Source organism: Gossypium raimondii, chromosome 9 (assembly GCF_025698545.1).
Source record: "Gossypium raimondii isolate GPD5lz chromosome 9, ASM2569854v1, whole genome shotgun sequence".
Classification (NCBI taxonomy): domain Eukaryota; kingdom Viridiplantae; phylum Streptophyta; class Magnoliopsida; order Malvales; family Malvaceae; genus Gossypium; species Gossypium raimondii.
Window position 1 is genome coordinate 46,659,697 of NC_068573.1, and position 22,436 is coordinate 46,682,132.

Here is a 22,436-nt window from a genome sequence, read left to right on the forward strand (position 1 = left end):
AAAATGTAATAAAAGGAAACGTGTGATTTGCATGTTTAGAACTTTCCATAAAAGGAACCAACTTTACCTTGAATATTCCTCTGCATTTTAATGGCTTCTTCTCTGTACCTAATAATAACGACATCAGACATATCACTCCGCGTCAGTTTCTTTTTTGTCTTTCTTGTTTCTCAAACCCATTTCTCTCATATGATTTTCCCATTTTCCGCCGCCGCCGCTAGACTCTTCTTGTCTTATTTTCCTCTGTGATTTCTTTCTCACCTTCCACTTTTCTCGTTTCAGAATTTCGTCTAACACATGGAGAAGCCGATCGTCAATGGCAGCCATTGCCATAATCAACTCTGGTTTATTATTCGTGCTTCCTTTGTTTTTTGCCTTGTATTGCTTTGCTTGGATTATTCGGTTCTCTCCGGTGTTAAAAATGGAGTCTTTCCCTTAGTTTCCCAAAGCTTTTCTGGTTCTCAGAAAACCCACAACGCTACCCAGTTTGCCGCCATTGATGAAATTTCAGTCCCAAATCCTATTTCCAGTGATGCCCATCGGGATTTTCCTTTCCGGGAAAATAATTATAATATTACTTTAGCTAATGTAACTGATCCATGTTCAGGTAAATACATATATGTTCATCGTCTTCCAACAAGGTTTAACAATGGCGTCCTGAGGGATTGTCGGAACCTTATCAAATGGTTCAATATGTGTCCTTCGTTAATGAATTCAGGGTTTGGTCCTAAAGTTGTAAAACCCCAAGGTGTTTTGTCGAGAAAAAACTGGTTCGAAACGAACCAGTTTATGTTAGAACTCATTTTCCATCAAAGGATTAAGCAATACAAGTGCTTAACCAATGATTCATCAATGGCATCAGCTGTTTATGTACCCTTTTATGCTGGCCTAGATGTTGGTCGTTACCTATGGGGCTACAACACATCGGTGCGAGACTCGGCGGCTTACGGTGTCGCAGATTGGCTTCGGAAACAACACGAATGGAACCGGATGTTCGGTCAAGATCATTTCTTCGTAGCGGGGAGGATCGCTTGGGATTTCCGAAGACAGACCAATAACGAATCCGAATGGGGTAGTAAGCTAATGAACTTGCCTGAATTTATGAACATTACAATGTTGTCTATTGAATCAAGTTCATGGAGCAATGAATTCGCTATACCGTATCCGACTTACTTCCACCCGTTGAGAAATATCAATGTTGTCCATTGGCAAAAACGAACCCGAACTCGAAAAAGGCGGTATTTGTTCTGTTTCGCCGGTGCACCACGTCCTACTATGGAGGGCTCGATCAGGGGTGAGATCATCAACCAATGTTTATCGGCCCCGAATCGTACATGCAAGTTTCTCGATTGTAAGGCGGAGGGAAACAAATGTGACGCACCAGTTGAAGTGATCAAAGTGTTTAGAGACTGCAATTTTTGCTTACAACCTCCAGGGGATTCGTACACTCGGCGTTCGACTTTCGATTCGATTATTTCCGGATGTATTCCGGTTTTCTTCCATCCGTATTCGGCTTACGCCCAATACATATGGTACTTCCCGAAGAATTATACTAAATATTCGGTCTATATTCCTCAAAACGACATCAAAAACGGCAATGTGAGCATCAATCGGGTGCTTTCGAGATTCTCAGAACATCGAATATCGGAAATGAGAAAAGAGGTTGTGAAATTGATCCCTAAGGTGATATATGCAAACCCCAAATCAAGATTTGAGAGATTTGAGGATGCCATTGACATTGCATTGAAAAAAGTTACTGAAAGAGTGAACAAAGTTGGGGAAGTTATGAAAGAAGGCAAAGATCCCAGTGTTGATTTTGCTGCTGGGAATCAATGGAAGTTGAAATTAGCTGGGATTGTGGGAGATCAGGCATTGGAGACATTGTTTTAAAGAACAAAGAACAACATGTGAAAAAAAAGACAGATTTTAGACAAAACTCAATCCCATGTTTTTTATGATATCTCTCCATTGTTTGTTTTATTCTTTCTTTGATTGAAACTTTTGTGTTTGGATAAAATGGATTTGGTTGATCATCTGTTTATTCTTATTGTAATTCCTGGGGTGTATATGAAAAATATATTTGTTATGGTTTCATTGATTATATTGGAATGTGAGTATCAAATACACTTACCTATCAACGAAGATTCGGACTTCCATAAAAAAAATCTTTTTCACTGAATCATACATTCAAATCATATTGAGAGGATATGGTCAGACCTCCCATCCGATTAAATGATTTTTTATTATTATTACATTTAGTTATCTAAAACAAATATTAAGTAGGGCAAAGAATTAATAAATATACATTTCATATAACGATCTAAATATTGTTCCAATACAAGAAGTACAAGAAGACGAGTTCGAACGAGTTGAAGCGCGTTTGTCCTTGAGAGGGGTTATAATGAGTATTTGGGTATTTAAAGAAAAACAAAAATTCCGAGCAAAATAGTTAACTTATAATCCTATGCTCCATGGCTAACCTCAAGTAGGATGAACTGCATGAGCTCTTCTGATTGTTGAACCAGATGCCTCAGATAGACCTATATACTTTATATTTCCTTCCTCAACTGATTTCTTCGATTCTCCAACCTAAAAAAATTTCCCAATTCTAGCATATACCGTAAAGGTAATCTGTCGATAAAGTATTGGACTCTTAGTTCGACTCGATTCAAGTAAAGAAAAAACGAGGAAAAGGATAGATCAGAAAGCAACTTACTGTGATTTCAATAGGGACCTTGGTGTCAACCCGATGCTGATGGTAAAGATCAATACAGTCCAAACGAAGGCGTTTCAAGCTAGCTTCACATGCTGCCCTTACATAAGCAGGGCCACCCCCGATTTCCATTTTACCATCAACAAAACAAGCACCAAATTTAGTAGCCAATTTTCCTAGAAGGATTTCATTAGCATGTGGACCATAAACATCTGAAGTGTCAAGGAAAGTGACTCCACTGTTGATGGCATGGTGGATAAGGTTGATCATTTCTGGTTCAGGTTTGGGTGGACCATAGAAGGCTGACATGCTCATGCAACCCAGACCTTCAGCTGACGCTTCAAGGCCTTGGGTTCCTAGCTTTATTCTCCTCACCTTTGCTTCCATTTCTTCTTCTTTAAACAGTATCTTCAACAGGTTCAGCAATGGAGTTCTTTTTGCAGGTCACTGTATCTTTTTTTCTAGCTTATACAGCAAAAGAAAGCAACAGCCATAGTGTTGAAGGGACTCATTGAGTTGTGTGGGGCTAATAACCCCACTTCCAGCCAACTTTATTCAATACCGTGATTCATTTCACATCTTTATTTCTTGCTTTCTATAATCAGACAAAACATGTTATTTCAAGTGATGTAAGGAATAAAAAAAGATCGGATAGGATGACAAACCAATCAGTTACCATTCTTTTTACCAAATAGGCCAGTTTTGTACTAGTTCGAGTAATGATTGGTAACCAGTCCATCAAATTTGGATTTAATCAATTTTTCTAATCCATGCATTTTAGATTAAGATTATAGTTGGACAAAATTTAGATAAAAGTTATTCAATGAATCAACTTTATTGCTCATATATCATATCATATTTATATTTCACTCAAGTGTACTTTAGCCTAGGTTTCAAGCTTGACCAAGTTTTTCAACAAGGTTTGGATTAAAATTTTAAACATGATTTAATCTTTAAAATATCAATTTCAACACGTAAGAAAAATATTGAAATAATATAGAAGTTCTTTTAAATTAGTTTAATTTATACCATTGTTGCAACCACTTTCAACTTATGTTACTTGGACTTAAAATAACTATCATATATAGGTATATGTCTAACACAAATACAATCTACTTTTTCCTATGTTCTTCTTTATATATATATATATATATATGTATGTATATATTTGTAAAGATCATACTGGTACATATGCTGGAATATGTGTTAGACTAATATGTCAAATACGAAGGAAAACAGAGTTCATAGCTTGTGCCAGAAACTTTGGCTTTCATTATCCCTGGAATACACAATCTCAACATGACCAACTTGGATAAACTGCTACAAACTTTGCAGTTTACCATCACACCAGAAAAACAATTGATACTTTTGACAGAAACTTATTCTCTGAGAGCAACATAGAGACTCAATCTTGGTGGCTTCAAAACACATATCCAGGGCGTTACATTAAGTTTAAGACCATACCTCATCATGAAGATTGCATCAAATGAGGCAGTGGATTGAAGTATTCATTCAGCGTTTCCATGAAGATAATGGAGGAGTTTCAGATGCATCGTGAGTAACAAGGACACCACCATATCTGTCTCCTTCCACAGAATCTGCTTTAGCAATGGATTCAAGCTCAGACATCTCTTCAGGTGTTAGTTTTATGGACAAAGCTCCAACATTCTGGTTGAAGTTCTCAATTTTGGTGGTTCCAGGAATGGGGCAAACATCATCTCCTTGGTTATGGACCCAAGCCAATGCAAGCTGTGATGGGGTGCGCCCTTTCTTTGCTGCTATCTCATTAACTCGATCATAAAGGCGTCGGTTATGCTCCATATTTTCAGGCTGGAACCTTGGTAGAGTCTATGGAAAAAATTGCACGTTTTCATTCAAATGAATGTCATCCAAATTAAAGACACCCAAAACCAGACTATTTCATAATTCAAGTCAGCCAACTGTTTGATAACTCACGCATGTAATTATTTAGTTGTCAGAGAATGGACCTAATTTTGCTTAATGGCCCAACTAAAGTCATGCTATGGATCACAAGAGGGACCTTCAGTTTTGCAAAATTTGAGATAAAAGAGCCATTATCCGGAACTATCTTGTTTGAGCTCGGATGTGTGTTGAATATAAATATGTTATGAATGTTGGATAGAGATTCATGGTTGAGACGGATATATTTAATTTTTTTAACATTATTTTTCATGTATCTAGGGGATCTATGAAAGACCATATCCTAAAATACAGGTCTGACTGTGAAAATAGCTACAAACCTTCCTAAAGTCATCATTGGACAAAGTTTCCACAATTTTAGGCCCAGATGAGAAGAATCCTCTTCCCAGGGGACTATAAGCAACAATCCCAATCCCAAGTTCCCTGGAAAAACAGAAAAAGGAATCACATTAAAACAATTCCCACACTTTTTTCTTTATTTAATAAAATTTGATTAAGTCTTATGAAAAAATAAACCTGCAAGTTGGAATAATGTCAGCCTCAACATCTCTGGACCACAAAGACCACTCTAACTGCACAGCACTTATAGGATGCACCGCATGGGCCCTCCTAATCGTCGAAGCCGAAGCCTCAGATAAACCTATGTACTTCACTTTACCTTCTTCAACCAGTTTCTTAAGTTCTCCAATCTGGGTCAAAAACCATCAATATAAATAACCGTTTCAGTGTGACATTCATGAATCATGCAAACACTTAATCAACTACCATAGTATCCATATTTAAATCCATAGAAACAAGCAAAGGGATACCGTGACTTCAATGGGAACCTTGGTATCAATCCGATGCTGATAATAAAGATCAATACAATCAACACCAAGACGCTTCAAGCTACCTTCACAAGCAGCCCTAACATAAGCAGGGTCACCACGTATGTCCCTTTTCCCATCGGTATAATCTATGCCAAACTTGGTAGCCAATTCAACCCTTTCTCGAACACCATCTTTCAACGCCTTCCCAAGGAGGATTTCATTGGTATGAGGGCCATAAACATCGGAGGTATCAAGAAGGGTAATCCCAGAATCAATAGCATGATGTATGAGCGCAATCATGGCGGATTCAGGCTTTGGTGGACCATAGAAAGCTGACATCCCCATGCAACCAAGGCCTTGAGCCGACACTTCCAGACCCTGTGAACCCAACTTGACCCTCCCAACTTTTGCAGTCGCCATTTTTGATGCTTCACTGAATCTGCTGCAAGTTTCTACGATTTATGGTGTTGGGGAAGGTGGGTTTCAGTGGTGTTTAAATAGTGGGTGGAAAGGGATGACGGAGAGTGGGAGAGTGAGACACCGGAAATTTTAAAAGCCATTTACGTAAGAGCCTATGCTATAGGCATTATGAAATCGAATTTCCTTTAACTTTTTCTTTGTGTGTGTTTCTATAATTTGTTAACAATAAATACTTTATAAATACACTAATATTATAAATTTGCAATAGTGGAACTACCAACTTTTGTATTCTAATATAATGTTAATTATTATAAAGGGAAATTATTTACTTTTATAATAAAGGTATTTTTTATTTACAAACATAAAAAAAAACTCATGAAATAAAATATAAAAAAATACAGCATTATTGCAGCTACCATAATGTACCTTCTTCTTTTTTTATAATTAGACCACTATTGCAAATAGCCGCCGGATTAAAAAAGTGGGAAAATTGGAAAAGGAAATGAATCCTGCAAACTGCCCTAATTAAAATTTTATATAATTACCTTTTAGCAAGCTGATTAAAGTTTTATGAATGTCAGCAATTTTTAGGGTTTCAATTAAAATGGATTCGATGGATCGAAAATAAATCTTGGCGTTAGTTTAAAATAAAGAATTGCACCCATTGATTTTTAAATTTTTTATTTTTTTAAATTCAATAAATCAATTGAATTGGTGGTAAAATTAGTTTAACTATATATCTGGTTTTGAAAATTTTGTTAACTTTGTCACTAAATTATAATTTGTCGTGTTTTCTTATCTAATTTGTCATATCACTGCTAAACTTGTCCAACCTAAAGGCCCTTTTTTAAACGGGCTAGGCCTTAAGTAAGTTTTTTTGTCTGGGTTCAACTCAACTTGAATTTGCAGTAGACATGTCCATGGGCCGGGCTGGGCCCACAAAAAATTTTAGCCCGTTTACTAGGCCCGGGCCCGGCCCGAAATATGGGCCTGAGATTTTGCCCAGGCCCGGCCCAAAGAAAAAATATGGGGCCCGAGCCCAGCTCGGCCCGGCCCGTTTTAAATTAAAATTAAAATTAAAATTATTTTTTTAATAAAATTAAAACTAATTGTTATTAAAATTAATTGTTAGTAAAATTATCAAATTATTAATTGTTAATTGTATTAATTGTTGTAATAAAATCTAACATTTGATTAGTAAATTTATCAAATTATTAATTGTATTAATTGTATTAATTGTTGTAATAAAATCTAACATTTGATTAGTAAATTTATCAAATTATTAATTGTATTAATTGTTGTAACAAAATCTAACATTTGATTAGTAAAACAAACTTGATGTTTTATTATTATTATTTTGTAACACTAGTCAAGGAAATGAAAGTAAATAAACTTAAAATAAAAACTATTATATTTTAAAAAATAAAAAATATATATTTAATATTTTTCGGGCCGGGCCCGGGCCAAAAAAATCTTGCCCGAGGCCCGGCCCATTTTTTAAACGGGCCTAAAATTTTGCCCAAGCCCATATTTTGGGCCTATATTTTTACCAAAACCCTCCCATATTTCGGGCGGGCCGTCGGGCCGGGCCGGGCCGCCCGGCCCATAGACAAGTCTAATTTGCAGTAACTATATATATATGTTATAAAATGGAGTAAATGGTTAAATTTGTTAAAGTCTTAAGCACAAAAATGATAGTTATTGAGAAGTATGGTAACGTGAAAGGTTCTAAGGGGGTTGAAATACTTCATGTAATATTGAGATATAAGAGCATAAAAGTATTTTATATAATACTGAAAATTATTTATGAAATTGAGTTAATGCATCTATGTCTGAGGGCCTTTTATCTAGAGATAAAATTCATCCACAACACAACTACCAATTACTATATAATTAACCACACAAATTTTTGCAACTTTAGTCTTATATAGACTTGTATAGGTCTGGTTTGACTAAAAATGGTTTAGTTTGGCCCAAATAAAAGAAGTTAAAATTTAGACTTAGTTCGATTGTATAAAATTATTTTATTTTATTTTTATATAAAATAAAATATAATGCATCAAATATATTAAAATATTTCTCAATAAATTAAAAATAAATTTTAAAAAGTTTTATACTTAAATAACACTAAGATAGGTGCAAATTAATAAGCAATTGCCTCTAAAATAGTAGTAAAATTAATAATAAGACAAGAGCTATATATTATTCAAAAATAACAACAAAATAGTAGCAATTTAATAGTAAAATGGTAACAAAACAGTGAGAAAATAGCAGTAAAACAGTAGAACTTTTTTTACAAATCCAAGCTAGGCCAAAAATTTTTACAGTATTTTTTTTTTGCCGAAATTTATTTTTTGAAAATATATTTTTAACTAAACCTTCTTTTTTAAACGGGATAATCTCCTAGACTGCTTATGGACTGAATCTCTCACTGAAAACAAAATGCAGTAAGAGAGACGTTCTTCAATCAATTGATTTTGTTCATTCTCATGTTGTTTAAATAACCTCTTCAAATAGCTGGAAAATCTGATCAAATTTAGATTAAGTTGTGATCAAATAATTATCCCATCATGAAAGATGATTCAATAAATTCCGTATTTTAAGAAATTCAAAATTTCTAAAATTATATTATTTATATTCCTAAATAAGTTATATCTCTCTTTTAGTACTTGCAGTATTAGGGTGGGTTTGGATGGGCGATTGGGTGCGGTGCGGTGCGTTTAGCTTACTTTTTGTCTCACGCTACAGTATCACTACAGTATCTAATCTCACCGCCACTGCTGTTTTTACACTAACCGCAGGTAAACGAATCGCTCATCCAAACTCACCTTTAGTAAAGAAGTATTTGGTTTACGAAATCTTACATTCTCGATAATAACATAAGATTTGAAAAATATGATTTCTATATAATTTAAATATTATATACATTTTTTAAAATATTTTTACATTTGAACACAAATGTTAAATTTTGGATAATGTTACTCTTTATTTTTATTATTTTATGAAAAATAAAAGTTTTTATAATTTCACTTTCAAATACAAATTTACCAATTAAATTATAGTTAATTTAAAATATTTTATATGAAATTTAAAAAAATTAAAATATGCTTTAAATCTCTATATTTTATATTTTAAAAATTAATTCTTATATTTTTCAGATTAAAAATATAAGTGTATTTGTTAGCGTGGTTAAAATTTGTCTTTTTTCTATTACATGACTATTAAGTGAGTTTTTTTAATCTTAAAATGTTAGACCAATAAATTGAAAAAAATTTAATGATGTTAACGATTTGACTTGAATTTTAAAATTGATATTTAAAATAATTATAATTTAATTTATAATTATTTGTTAACATATATGGAAAAAGTTATGATAATTATAATTTAAATTACATTTATTAGTTAAAAATAGTTTGATGCAAAAATTTGTGCTAATTTTATTGATGTAAGATTGATTTATTCCTTGAATAGATTATTTTGAATAATATTACTTTATATTAATTTAATCAAATTTTGTGTTGAATATGTTTAAAATGTTTTAGTTATGAGTGAGTTGAAAATATTTTTGATACAATATTAGGGTAAGTGATGGGTCATTTGGTTTAAATCCATATCAAATGGGTGTATGTTTGTGTAACAATAACTCTAAATTAATATATTTTAATTATATTCAATAATTTAAATAAAAATATTTTTAGTAATTAAAATATAATATTTAAAAAGTTGATTAAATATGAAAGAGGGAAATCGGGTTTTTACATAAATAGGTTGAAAAAAAATTTACTCAAATAGGGTGTCGGAAAAAGTATTTACCAAAATGGGTTACTTTTTTCATTGGAGCCTATTAGATAGGCGCCAATGAATAAAATAATAATAAAATTTTTTTGAATAAAATATTTTTATATTTTTAATAATTTTTTAAAAAATACGGGTCAAAATACGGTCAACGGTCGGGTCGGGTCGGGTCGCGCCTATCGGTAGGCGCCAATGAAGGTGCCTCATAGAGGCGCCAATGAAGGTGCCTTATAGAGGCGCCATTACTAGACCTGTCCATGGGCGGGCCGAGCCCAAAAATTTCGGCCCGACTCTAGGCCGGCTCGAAATAAGGGCCTAAAATTTTATCCAGGCCGGCCGAAAAATCATATGCCCAAGCCCGGCCCGGCCCATTTTTTAAATAAACACCAAAAAAATTTTAAAAATAAAAAATAAAAATATATTTATTGTATTCGGGCCGAACCCTCCTATATCTCAGGCGGGCCATCGGTTTGGGCGCCCGACCCATGGACAGTCTATGGCAAGAAGGCCTCATAAATTTAGGATTATGTTATAAATTTTGTGTTTGTAATTATTTAAAATTTAATTTATTAGTAATAAATTACTAAATTACTAATAAGTTACTAATAAATTTATAACATAATCTTAAATTACTAACAAATTAATTATAAAATAATTACAATATTCATACAAAAATTACAATATTACAATATATACCGACATTCAATATTCATACAAAATTATAATATTACAATATTCATACAAAATTACAAAATTACAATATTCATATAAAATTGCAATATTTTTGTTATTAATTATTAATTATAAATTATCTATATTTAGTATGAATATTGTAATTTTTTGTATGAATATTGTAATATTATAATTTTGTATGAATATTGCAATTTTTTGTATGAATATTGTAATATTATAATTTTGTATGAATATTGTAATGTCGGTATATATTGTAATATTGTAATTTTTGTATGAATATTGTAATTTTTTATAATTAATTTGTTAGTAAATTAGGATTATGTTATAAATTTATTAGTAATTTATTAGTAATTTAGTAATTTATTACTAATAAATTAAATTTTAAATAATTACAAACACAAAATTTATAACATAATCCTAAATTTATGAGGCCTTCATTGGCGCCTAGACACATCAATGGGCAGCAGGCCCAAAAAATTTTCGGCCCGACTCTAGGCTCGGGCCCGCCCAAAATATGGGCCTGAAATTTTGTCCAGGCCCGGCTCGGGCAAAAATCATAGGCCCAAGCCCGGCCCGACCAGGCCATTGGCGCCTCTCGAATGGCACCACCATTGGCGCCTCCGGTGAGCACCACCATTGGCGCCTCCGGATAGGCGCCAATACTATGTATTATACGGTTTTATACTAACTGAAAAGTAAAAAAATTTATTCAAAAAATTTTTATTATTATTTTATTCATTGGCGCCTATCTAATAGGCTCCAATGAAAAAAGTAACCCATTTTGATAAATACTTTTTCTGACACCCTATTTCAGTAAATTTTTTTATTTTTCAACCTATTTATGTAAAAAACCCGGGAAATCGCGTGTAAAATTGAAAGCCAATTACTACAGTGGAATTCATAAAAGAACTGCTCAATTGCCTCAAATATTAAAGAAAAATTGAGAAAGAAAAAAAGCTCATACCAACAAGAAGTGACTCTACAATCTTCCATCTCCTCAAACTTCCCTATTCCCAATCTATGCTGGTCGAATTCCCATGTAGCTTTTGAACAATTTTCATACTTTTAAATTACAAATTACTATCTTTTCTATTTGGATTTTCACCATGAATAAATCTTCCCCATTTACCATTTAATAAGAAAAACCCTCCATTAATATCAAAATGCTGCTCTTGTTCTTCATCTCCTCCTCCTGATTAAAGCCAGCTTCCTATTTTCATTCCCTCTTCATCTTCTTTCCCTTTTAATCATCTCCTTGAATGTTGGTTTTTATTTTCTCAAAAACCATTTCCCAAATTTCCCATTTTCCCCCATCCTCTGCTTCCTTTGTTCTCGCTGTTTAAACCCTCTTAGGTCTTCAAAATTAATGGCGAGAAAAAGCTTATGATTTTATGTACTTTTCAGCCACGTTTATCTTCCTTACAGCTTTTGGGACAATATTTTAAACTGGGTTCCTTCTTGTTTCGATTTTCGTTGTGTTATATCCAATCGATACTAACTGTTTGTTTCTTAACGTACGGTTCGTTTGTAAGCTTTTTTCTTTGCAGCAAAATGAAAATGCATTGTGATGATGATGATGATTATGTCAATGGTGAAACTAAACCAGGTTCCAGACCCTTCTCCCTAAGGTAGATTTTTCTCATTTCCCAATGCCTTACTATCATTTTACTTTATTTTCTTGCTGTCATGATCCTTAATTAATTTACAAATAAATTTGCATTTTTATTTTTGCCTTGCATTTTCTTTAAACTTTAGCTAAATTTCTTCTATATTTGCTTCATTTCTTGGTTATGTACCATTTCATGCATTTGGGTGTTTTTCAAAGTGTTATATATATAGTTACGTTTTGTTCTTGTGTGTCTGATTGATTTTTAGATTGTTGTTAGCAATTAGTACTATCTTTAATTGGAGTTTATATGTAATAATTTATGCTGAATTAAAAGCAGCAAGATTTCTTCAGTATGTTTCGGAACAAATTTTTTTATCCCCAGACTTTAGTTTTCAACTCAAATTTTGTTTTAAATGAAACTAAATATTTGCTTGTAATATAAATATTGATTAAATTTTTGAAAAATTATTAATTTCTCAGTTGGTGATGAACTCTGTTCTATCATATATGATTCTTCTATTCCATGCTTGTGTGTATGTATGTGCGTTTATGTTTTGAAACACTGTATTTTCTCTACATGGATGTGCTGTTTCTTTTTTTGTTCTTCATTGTTTGTGTATTTTCAGCAATGCATGATAACAAATTCCATTAGAGAATTCAATGCAATGCTCCATATTTAGTTTTATTTTTTCAATTTAATAGCGGTGTTTTTTTGTCGAAAACACCGGCATTTGTAACAATAAGTCGCTGTAATTCGATCTCTTGTTTTCCAGACAGTTTGTTGTTGATGCTAGGAGGAAAGATATTTTTCAGTGTTGGCCATTTCCAAAGAAATACTTGCAAGTTTGTATGAAATATGGTATCACTAATGTGTTACCACCCTTTGAACTGTGTATTAATCCGTCTACTCGAGCAATGAACAAGAACATCGGCCAGACATGTTCTGATCAACAATGTAAAGATCATGTTTCCTTTGAAAATAAGGCGGTTTTGCAGGAGAAATTGATCAAAGATGAGTGTAATTGTTACTATGATCAGATGCTGCTATCAAACACCCCCTGCAACGAAAGCAACTTAAATTTTGATCACACTTCTGTTGTCACAGTTCCAGTAACTCGAGAATCGAGTTCCGTACAAGGTTCTAACCCCCATGTTCATTGGAGAATCGATACGGTTTCCCCCAAGAAGACGAGACACAAGCAAAAAAAACGTAAAGGGAGACAGAAGAAACGATTGATGTCAGATATTTTAGCAAGAGCAAAGCCATGTACTTTGGAGGATTATAGTATTAGATGTAACTCAATAACCCTCTCTAATGATGATGAAGAAGCCATTGATGACAAATTGTCAAGCAAAGATGTTAGGGTTCTAACCATAAAGTTTGGTGGATGCATATCCAAGACATGGAACATCAATTAAGGTACATTTCCTGCTATAATTTTTGCATCAAATGTTAGTGTTCTAATTGTATTCTTAAAGCTTTCCAAAGTAACCAATATACATACATGTATTATAGGTTATAAGAAAGTACTGCTAGTATTTTCATTGATTATCCACGTTACTCGGATTCGGGTGTAATGTATGTGTGCGGTTCGGCATTGATACGTTTGATTTTCTCTAAGTTTTTCCATTTATTTAGAGATGCTTGAAGGGTCATATCCCCGTATGTGTATTCATATACCAGACCAGATTCGAGATTAATTGGTAGTTTTGATGGGTTGATGGTGAATTTGTAGTATTTGAGATTTATTAGTAGCACCTAACTTATGATTCTCCAAGTGAAGGTATATCATACTCGTCTATATAAATATATATTTATATATTGGGTGAATTATGAAAAGAGGACAAGTACGACTAGTGCGATTTGAATTCAGGCCACATTTGAGGCGGTGAACACCATAACTATTAAATCAACACAAGAGATTTGAATCATATTTATATTTGACACTTAATTCGATGTGACACTTCACTCAAAATCAGATAAAGTACGTTTTGAATTTTTAATCAAGGGATATAGACATAGAGGTTAGAACTTTATTGAATAAAAGCTGCTATGAATGGATGAGTATAATTCTTTAAATATAAAAGTTATTTGGATTTTTAAAAAATACTAATAGTTGCATTTTGAGTCGATATTTTTGGATTTGTGTAAGAATTATGATTTATAATATTTTAAATATATAAAAATACTTTAAAATTTAGATACACTCATATAAGACATGTACATGTATCACATTGTTTTGAGATAAGAATATCACACTTGGAAAAAGAATTTTGATGATAAAGATAAGAATATCACACTTAGAAAAGAATTTTGATGATAAAGAAATAAAGAAAATAAGTACCTTTTAAAAATATTGTATTTAAAAATATTTAGAAAAATATTGTGATTTTTAAATTATTTTTTCTTCTAAAAGTGAAATTGACATGTTGTAATTTAATTATTTTAAAAAATTATAAAGTGTGATACATATCATATGCATAATGAATTGATTATCGATAAAACGGAATTATTTTTTGAAGAAGAAATTTTATCATATTTTTAAAAATAAAAAAAACCACTATTTTCAAATAATTTTTAAAATACAATATTTTTATAATAAATTTTAAGATATGTAAATTTTGATTAAATATGGTTGAGTTGAGGAGTAACAAATCTTTTAGTTCTTCAGCTAATATTAAAAAATAATAAGAAGTAAAGAAAAATTGATGGTTAAAAAATGAGTTGTTAAAATATATTGAAAAACTATTTAAAATATATAATTCAATTAAAAATTAACTATTTTTATTATTAATCTTAACTTAATTTATATAAATATTATTGTCAATACAAAATATGTAAATTCGAATAATAAATATAAAAGAAATTAACTACTTTTGCTAAAAAAAAATCCACACAAATTCCAGTAACATCGATGAAAATATCTCAAACAAAAAACACACTCACACAAAGAAGCATGCCATGTGGCTACATTTGTGCGTTGGCGTTGGCGTTTGCGTTTGCGTTTGCAATATAATAGAGAAGCCATCAAGTAGAAAACGCCGACAGTGACGTCCAATCGCCACAACTCTTTTCTATAATTATCTCCACAGTCCCTAGTACTTTACTACTGTTTCTTCTTTCTTTCTAATAAAAGAAAAAAATAAAATAAAAATCTGCAAACGATAATTATCCACCCAACGCCCAAAGCTTCCATAAAACCTGGCCAATTTTCATGTAAGAATTTCCTTCTCTCTCTTTTTTTTTTTTACTGATTTGTATGCTTTTTTTTGCTTGTGCTAGAAAAATGAAAATTAGAGATTTGATTGAACTATTCTTTTTTAGGTGAGTTTAAGGATTTGGGTTTTCTTTTTTTGTTAATTGTTTGGATATAACTTATTTTCTTTGTGAATTCTAGGAATAACCTTTTGCTTCAAATCCCATTTCTTTTTAGGGTTTTTGCTAGTTGTTTGTTTGGAAAGATAATTTTTTTCATATGAAATTTGGGAATACCCTTTTATTACCTTTTTTAACGGTTAGATATTTTGCAGCTGAATGAATATATAGCATGTCTTACCAGCAAGTAGAGGGTTTTGATTACATGGCTGAAGATTTTTTCGATGATATGGATGAAGACAGCTGCGGTAGTGCTGCTGATGGAGACGTGGATGCCGATGAATATGACATGGTTTGTTTTACTTGCACATATACATATACACACACAGATGCGTTTATATATGTTACATTCAATTTATGATTGGATTCTGATGTTCATTACTTCAAACTATAATTTGAGCAGCTGACCAAGGTGACTGATACATCCGCTGCACAAGCGCGCAAGGGGAAAGACATACAGGGGATTCCGTGGGAAAGATTGAACATAACTAGGGAAAGCTATAGACTGACGAGGCTTGAACAGTACAAAAATTATGAGAATATCCCGTCCTCAGGTGAAACTGTCGACAAGGTTCGTTTCTTCCCTTACAATCTATAATTGAACTAGTTTAAGGAGAATAGCAAGATAAACTCCACGGTAATCGGTATGTTGCTGTTTCAGGAATACAAACAGATAGAAAAGGGTGGGAGCTACTATGAATTTTTTCACAACACGAGATCGGTTAAGCCTACAATCCTCCATTTTCAGGTTCATAAATCAGAAATCCTTTTGTTATTATCATTTATATTTGCTTTTCCTTTTAGATGATGATATAAACTTTGATGTGTTTAATTATAGACTACATACTTGTATTCAACATTTGCACCAGCTTGGAGAAGTGTCTACTGGTCTATACATTCTGTTTCTGAAGGTTTATTATATGACACATTATACAAGCAAAATAGACGGTTTTTTTCCGTGTTATAATGTCTTCAGTAATAGAATCCCTGTGTTATGATATATTTTTTGCTCTCTAGTATGGAGGAGCATTTATCGGTTTTGATTTTTTTTTTTCAATTTCTAAGTGTATCTTGGCACCTGTTATTTGAGCTTAAATAACCTGTTGTGGAATGAATTTGCAGCTCAGAAACTTGGTTTGGACTACTTCAAAGCATGATGTTTACCTCATGTCCAATTATTCAGTTATGCATTGGTCATCCTTATCATGTAATCTGTCCGAGGTCCTTAATTTTGCTGGGCATGTGGCACCTACCGAGGTATTATAGCTTTAAAACATGTGTGTTTTTGAAGATGGTTCATTATTTTAGTATTCTTTGATGCTTTTATCGGCTAACTTCTATTTTATTGTAATTTAGAAACATCCGGGAAGTTTGTTAGAAGGTTTTACACAAACTCAAATAAGCACGCTAGCAGTCAAGGATAATTTTATGGTTGCAGGAGGCTTCCAAGGAGAGCTTGCTTTTAAGGTCAGTGTTATTTGCAGCCACGTTGTTTTAATATTGTTCAAATATTTGTTTATAGATTAGATAAGGTTATTATTAAATTATGATTTTGAGTTCTAATAGAATTCAAGAAAATCCTAGAAATTAGAATGCTTGCAAGTTTCTAGAAAGAGTGAAGGACTGTCTGAATGCTTTAATGCCTGCATATGCTTTTGCATTATCGATTTTCATATTCCTGTTGTTGCAGCACTTGGACAGAAAAGGCATAACCTTCTGTACTCGGACAACATATGATGATAATGCAATTACGAATGCTATTGAGATATATGACAGCTTGAGGTATCTTGAGAATTTCGGATTTGGCTGGTTGATTGATTGGTTGCTATAAATTGAATGAAAAATGAGTTGTAATTTTTGAACCTGTTTTGCAGTGGTGGTATTAATTTTATGGCCTCGAATAACGACTGTAGCATGAGAGAATACGATACCGAGAGATTTCAACTTTTGAATCATTTCCAATTCCCTTGGCCTGTAAACGTAAGCCCTTCTAGTTGTTTTGTAGTATTTATTCGCAGATTTTAACTTAATTTCTTGTCACATGACTGAAACTCGTTTATTCTGATCAGCATACATCAATCAGCCCGGATCGGAGACTTATTACTGTAGTTGGAGATCACTTGGATGCATTGCTTGTGGATTCACAGAACGGAAAGGTATAAAAGTAGTGTCACTCATCATCTGTAACTTTTCCGATAGTAGTAAACAGTCATTTATTCTGTTTGTAACTTTGATAAGAAGCAAAACGGACAGTAGATATGATTGTTCTTTACTACTATCTTGATCTGAGCTTTAACTGATGATTTTTGTATCAATATTTAAACACTGGAATCACATTTTCCATGTTCTCAGACCGTAGCCACAGCGGTAGGTCATCGAGATTACTCCTTTGCATCGGCATGGCACCCAGACGGACGGGTATTTGCCACAGGAAATCAAGACAAGACCTGCCGTGTATGGGACATAAGAAACCTGGCAATGCCGGTTGCGACTCTAAAAGGAAACTTGGGTGCTGTAAGATCGATCCGTTTTTCATCCGATGGCCAGTTCATGATAGTTGCTGAACCAGCAGATTTCGTTCACGTGTACAATGCAAAATCCAATTACACGGAAAGACAAGAAATGGACTTCTTCGGGGAGATATCAGGTGTATCGGTGAGTCCAGATGATGAATGTCTATATATAGGAATATGGGATAGGACATATGCTAGTTTGTTGCAGTATAACAAAAGACACAGTTATGGATACTTGGATTCTTACTTGTGAATATGTCTTACATAATCCTCTTAAATAAGAGTCTGCTGTTGTCTGTACTGTAATATATTATCAATAATAAGAATTTTCATGTGCTAAATAAAATAAAATAAGAATTTTCTGTTTAGGTGTTTTTGTTTGGTTAATAATTGAAAGACATATTCTTATTATATTAATGTTTAAATGTTTTTAATTAAATTTCAATAAAATGAATTCACATTATTAAATATGAATTAAGACTGAGTTAGATTAGTTTAAATATATAAAATCTTTGATTAAAATTCAATTTATATATATTCGAATTCAAAATAAATTTAAAACTAAAAACAACTCTTAAATTATGAAAATAAGAAATACTATATGTTTCAAATCCGTTTAGAGACACTAAAACTTTACTGAAGTAAATACACAAATGGTATGCTTTAAATTACATCAACGGTTGAGATTAAAGCCTTTATAAGATGAGAGCTCTAAGGAATTTAAACACTATACAATTTTATCTTTTACAATTACAATATTTATCTTATTAAAATACAAATTATTGGAGTGTTCACATTTTCACCGAGTTTCAAGTAGATGTGTTTTGAGTCTCTCCGAGCAATGATAAGTCCTGATGAACCAAATGACCCCAAATCAACAAGGATATTAGTGTGTGCGCATTGATCACTGGCTTTTGTGCATGACCCACAACACTGACATATGACATACACTCATCAGTTTCTTTTCTTCTTTTTTTTTTTCTCATTTTATGAAAAATAGTTAATTTTTATTTTTTGTCCTAATAGGCTTAAATTTGTGATTTAATCATTATACTTTAATTTCTACCATATGATGTCTATATTTTTATTAATTAATTTAATATTTTACAATATTTTTAATTATTTCAAATAATTAATATTGTTAAATTACCATTATTTGTTTTATCTCTCTTTTCATATTAAAAAATGGTTAAATTTTAATTTTAGTCTCTTCATTATACTTTAATCTTTATACTTTAATTTTAATATACTTTGCTCTTTATATTTTTATAATGCTATTAGTCAAAATAGTTAATATCATTAACTTTTCAATTAAAACATTGCATGGTTATATATAATTTAAAAGTAGATTTTAAATTTGGAAAATTGAAGAGCTAAATTTTAAATGTACGAAGTATATAGAAACTTAGAGTATATTTTAATTTACAAATTTTATTCTATAATTTAACACAAATAAATTATCAACTCAACGTGAAGTATGATTTGACCATACTAGTTGAATTTTAAAAAAGTTGTATAATAATAATGTGCCTCGATTACAGTTCTAATAATAGGTTTATGAAAACATTTTAACTAGATTACAATTTGTATAATCATAAATATATATGAGATTATTTTATACTATATATTTTTAAAATTTATTGTTTGATAATTATATTCTCTTATATGTAAAATTTTGTTAATATATATTTGTTGAAGGGAGGACTTTGTTGGGAGAAGTTCGTAAAGTGTCCTCTATCGGGAGCTGACCAACGCTTCAGTGGGTCAATATTGTCCTTGGTAGAAGGTTCCCCCTCCGACTCTATTAAGTGCTTAAAGAAGTATTGGTGGCGAGTTCACAATAAGAATACCTCATTAGATACTTAATAAGGTGCACCATATGGAACTCATTGAGAGACACTTTGCATATATCTCCGGACAGAATCGACTTCCCCTTGACAAAACTCAATTGGGCAGTATTGTACCCGATGTGATTTTATGTCACGACTTTACAGAGTGCCTAAAAAGGCATCGATAGCGTAAAATAAAAGTGTCTTGTTAGGTGCCTGATAAAGTGAATTATGCGGATTATGCATAATCACCCACTAAGTAAGTCTCATATATTTGCTTGATAAGGTTTCAACCCAACCAAAATCCTTAATCTTAAGGGAGGTCACTTTGTAACTTCCCCTCAATTATGAGGTAAATTATTATATATCTGTAACCATATGATTGCTCCACCAAGATCAATGCCTCGCCTGGAGGCAATGTCATGCCAAACCCAATTGCCTCATTAACTAACGAGCTTTGCCTAGTCGGATAATTTTTACCCATCCATCACATACTTTACGCTTTCATCACATCAAATCATATCACCAACCTAACAAGGAAACATCACTTATTTAATAAAGGCCCATCATTTTCCTTGAACCCATGGGCACATATTCAAACCCAAAGTAGTTGCCCACTACCCTCGTAAAGACAAGTGACTCTTCCAACGACTCTCTTTCATCTTTTTTCCAACAATAATTGTGAAACAAATAGTTAAATACTTTTAATTTACTTAAAATTAAAAATTTCATATGATCTACATGAATAAATTCTAAAATATAACACTAATATTGTTAAAAAAATATTATAAAAATTGTAAAACTAAAATTATTACCACTATATTCCACACGAATAACTATAATTTAATAAATAAATAAATTATGGATGTGTGGAATTTAAATTTAAGCTTTATTGAAATTTGAAGTAGTGAAAATCTTTGATAGGAATCTAATCGATGTTACATATGAATGTGGAGTGAAATTGACAATCATGTAACACCAAAAATATCATTTTACTACCCGATAAAGTTGTCTTATTTATTTATACTTAATATTGGACGTTGATCCAATCAAAAGCCACTTATTGCCGTTGGATTATTTTGCCCGTGACTTGATTGATTTGATTTTACTTCTTCAAGTAATTTCCATTCTATCTTTTTTACTTTATACAATATTTAAAATAATTTATAATCCTATCTTAATCCCTAAATAAGAAAATAATGTGTTTCAGCGAACTTGAATTCACACCCTCTTGTACTAGTAACAACGTAAATATTAATCGAACTAAACTGAAGCAAACTAAAATTAAAAGTTAAATGAAATAGAGTACCTTACGGATCCATCCCATTAATAAGATTAAAATACATACATGATTTTTTAAAAAATAAAAATCGAATTTAAATGTTAAAATTTAAAACGATAACTTTTGCTAATAGTGTTAAAATTTTATTTGCAAATACTTTTTTAAGAATAATTTTTATAAGAATATACAATAAGGTACTACTTTATAAATTGATGAGGAAATATTAGGTAAACTTTTTTATTTTTGTTTTTTAATTTGGGTTATTAAAAATTAGTGTTGAGTAAAATTTACATTACTTTAATAGATTTTTATTTAGAAATTAGACTTGACCAAAATAAATGACAAAAGCACGTGAATGCTTGGACTTATCACATTTTTCAACAAAAGATTAAACATTAAAATGTGTCATTTCTCAAGAAGAAAAAAAACAGATTGCCATACATTCGGTAATCAACTATTTAATAAATATATTTTTAAATGAATCGAATTTTAATTTAATTGATATGATATTATTGTCAATGCTGGAGAACATGAGTTCAAGTGTACATCCTCCTATTTATAGGTTGGGAGGGACCATGGATAGTTTTAAACATTGTGTCAAAATGAGCAAATATTATCAGAATCTATAATGTAAAAATGTTTAAAATTATAGTGTCTTAAAGTTAAAATCATATTATATGTGTATTTTTATATTTTTATATAAATGATAAAAGGTAAAAATACCTTTAAAATAATATGGTAAACTATATCATTGGTCACTTAACTATGGATAAGTTTTCATTTTAATCACTTAACTAAAAAAAGTTATAATTTAATTAATAACGTTTTCTAATTTTTTTGTCACAACAGTGGCAATTTTTAGTTAGTATAATAATAATTTTAATCATCATCTTTCATACTTTCTATCAATTGGGCCCTACTTCCGTAACTAAAGAATAGAATTTACTTTATAAAGTAATGATATTTTAATCATTACCCAACTAAATTATTACTTGATTAACCTGTAAAATCAACTCAAGTAAGAGCTTAATATACCATATAGATAAACATTAAAGATCAAACATAAAACTAAAAATAAAATAAAATTTTAACTAAACCATCAATCAATTTTGATAATTCTTTTAAAAATTAAAATATAAATTGTTTAATCTTGAAATTTATAAAATTTTGAAAGATATAAATAAAATTTATTAATTTTAAATTCATTATTTTGAATAGTACAGTGTAATTGAATGAAAATATAATTATTAGGGTAGTCTTGTAATTTCTAGAAATTGTAATTTCGTTGATAGTTTAATTGCATCGTAATTTCCTATGTCATCATGTTTGATAGTACAAATTGTAATTACATGGTTACATAATTTTATTTAAAAAATACTGATTATTATAAAAAATTATATTTTTGAAATGGTACTATAAAAATATTAGTATGATAAAATAATTTCTAAACAAATAA

At 31.3% G+C, this 22,436-nt stretch overlaps 5 protein-coding genes across 8 annotated transcripts; 3 read left to right on the forward strand and 2 right to left on the reverse strand.

Annotated features, from left to right (window-relative positions):
• The first annotated feature begins 153 nt into the window (after nucleotides 1–153).
• LOC105800409 (probable xyloglucan galactosyltransferase GT12) lies at nucleotides 154–2,054 on the forward strand. The gene has a single exon (XM_012631533.2). The coding sequence runs from the start codon at nucleotides 298–300 to the stop codon at nucleotides 1,888–1,890; it is 1,593 nt and encodes a 530-aa protein (XP_012486987.1). The 5' UTR covers nucleotides 154–297; the 3' UTR covers nucleotides 1,891–2,054.
• Nucleotides 2,055–2,292: 238 nt separating this feature from the next.
• LOC105800410 (IN2-2 protein) lies at nucleotides 2,293–3,842 on the reverse strand. Of its 2 annotated transcripts, none has more exons than XM_052620947.1 (2): nucleotides 2,717–3,842; nucleotides 2,293–2,589 (listed from the first exon to the last, which is right to left on the reverse strand). In XM_052620947.1, the coding sequence occupies exons 1-2, from the start codon at nucleotides 3,098–3,100 to the stop codon at nucleotides 2,482–2,484; spliced, it is 492 nt and encodes a 163-aa protein (XP_052476907.1). In that variant the 5' UTR covers nucleotides 3,101–3,842; the 3' UTR covers nucleotides 2,293–2,481. The 2 variants fall into 2 exon arrangements, with proteins under 2 accessions (XP_052476907.1, XP_012486988.1); XM_012631534.2 differs by having other exon boundaries at nucleotides 2,293–2,631; nucleotides 2,717–3,782.
• A 120-nt stretch (nucleotides 3,843–3,962) lies between these two features.
• Nucleotides 3,963–6,032, reverse strand: LOC105800411 (probable aldo-keto reductase 2). Of its 2 annotated transcripts, none has more exons than XM_052620946.1 (4): nucleotides 5,482–6,032; nucleotides 5,171–5,343; nucleotides 4,975–5,077; nucleotides 3,963–4,561 (listed from the first exon to the last, which is right to left on the reverse strand). In XM_052620946.1, exons 1-4 carry the CDS (start codon nucleotides 5,881–5,883, stop codon nucleotides 4,226–4,228), a joined length of 1,014 nt encoding a protein of 337 aa, XP_052476906.1. In that variant the 5' UTR covers nucleotides 5,884–6,032; the 3' UTR covers nucleotides 3,963–4,225. The 2 variants fall into 2 exon arrangements, with proteins under 2 accessions (XP_052476906.1, XP_012486989.1); XM_012631535.2 differs by having other exon boundaries at nucleotides 5,464–6,023.
• A 5,279-nt stretch (nucleotides 6,033–11,311) lies between these two features.
• LOC105800412 (uncharacterized) lies at nucleotides 11,312–13,610 on the forward strand. The gene is made up of 2 exons (XM_012631536.2): nucleotides 11,312–11,999; nucleotides 12,754–13,610. Exons 1-2 carry the CDS (start codon nucleotides 11,755–11,757, stop codon nucleotides 13,397–13,399), a joined length of 891 nt encoding a protein of 296 aa, XP_012486990.1. The 5' UTR covers nucleotides 11,312–11,754; the 3' UTR covers nucleotides 13,400–13,610.
• A 1,421-nt stretch (nucleotides 13,611–15,031) lies between these two features.
• On the forward strand, nucleotides 15,032–18,237 carry LOC105800415 (uncharacterized WD repeat-containing protein C2A9.03). 2 transcript variants are annotated; one of them, XM_012631537.2, is made up of 10 exons: nucleotides 15,032–15,197; nucleotides 15,512–15,648; nucleotides 15,760–15,927; nucleotides 16,018–16,104; nucleotides 16,479–16,613; nucleotides 16,713–16,823; nucleotides 17,047–17,138; nucleotides 17,231–17,336; nucleotides 17,426–17,512; nucleotides 17,709–18,237. In XM_012631537.2, the coding sequence occupies exons 2-10, from the start codon at nucleotides 15,529–15,531 to the stop codon at nucleotides 18,120–18,122; spliced, it is 1,320 nt and encodes a 439-aa protein (XP_012486991.1). In that variant the 5' UTR covers nucleotides 15,032–15,197; nucleotides 15,512–15,528; the 3' UTR covers nucleotides 18,123–18,237. The 2 variants fall into 2 exon arrangements, with proteins under 2 accessions (XP_012486991.1, XP_012486992.1); XM_012631538.2 differs by having other exon boundaries at nucleotides 15,148–15,305.
• Nucleotides 18,238–22,436: the final 4,199 nt, after the last annotated feature.

What these genes read in the sequence shown, in the direction of transcription:
- LOC105800409 (XM_012631533.2), top strand. Translation starts at nt 298, where the DNA reads ATGGAGAAGCCGATCGTCAATGGCAGCCATTGCCATAATCAACTCTGG.
- LOC105800415 (XM_012631537.2), top strand. Translation starts at nt 15,529, where the DNA reads ATGTCTTACCAGCAAGTAGAGGGTTTTGATTACATGGCTGAAGATTTT. An exon ending in ATGCCGATGAATATGACATG is followed by an intron (nt 15,649 to 15,759) that starts GTTTGTTTTACT and finishes TAATTTGAGCAG; the next exon opens with CTGACCAAGGTGACTGATAC. An exon ending in TGGATTCACAGAACGGAAAG is followed by an intron (nt 17,513 to 17,708) that starts GTATAAAAGTAG and finishes CCATGTTCTCAG; the next exon opens with ACCGTAGCCACAGCGGTAGG.
- LOC105800411 (XM_012631535.2), bottom strand. Translation starts at nt 5,883, where the DNA reads ATGGCGACTGCAAAAGTTGGGAGGGTCAAGTTGGGTTCACAGGGTCTG. An exon ending in GACATTATTCCAACTTGCAG is followed by an intron (nt 5,078 to 5,170) that starts GTTTATTTTTTC and finishes CTGTTTTTCCAG; the next exon opens with GGAACTTGGGATTGGGATTG. An exon ending in CCAATGATGACTTTAGGAAG is followed by an intron (nt 4,562 to 4,974) that starts GTTTGTAGCTAT and finishes TTTTTTCCATAG; the next exon opens with ACTCTACCAAGGTTCCAGCC.
- LOC105800412 (XM_012631536.2), top strand. Translation starts at nt 11,755, where the DNA reads ATGATTTTATGTACTTTTCAGCCACGTTTATCTTCCTTACAGCTTTTG. An exon ending in TCCAGACCCTTCTCCCTAAG is followed by an intron (nt 12,000 to 12,753) that starts GTAGATTTTTCT and finishes CTTGTTTTCCAG; the next exon opens with ACAGTTTGTTGTTGATGCTA.
- LOC105800410 (XM_052620947.1), bottom strand. Translation starts at nt 3,100, where the DNA reads ATGGAAGCAAAGGTGAGGAGAATAAAGCTAGGAACCCAAGGCCTTGAA. An exon ending in AGGTCCCTATTGAAATCACA is followed by an intron (nt 2,590 to 2,716) that starts GTAAGTTGCTTT and finishes AAATTTTTTTAG; the next exon opens with GTTGGAGAATCGAAGAAATC.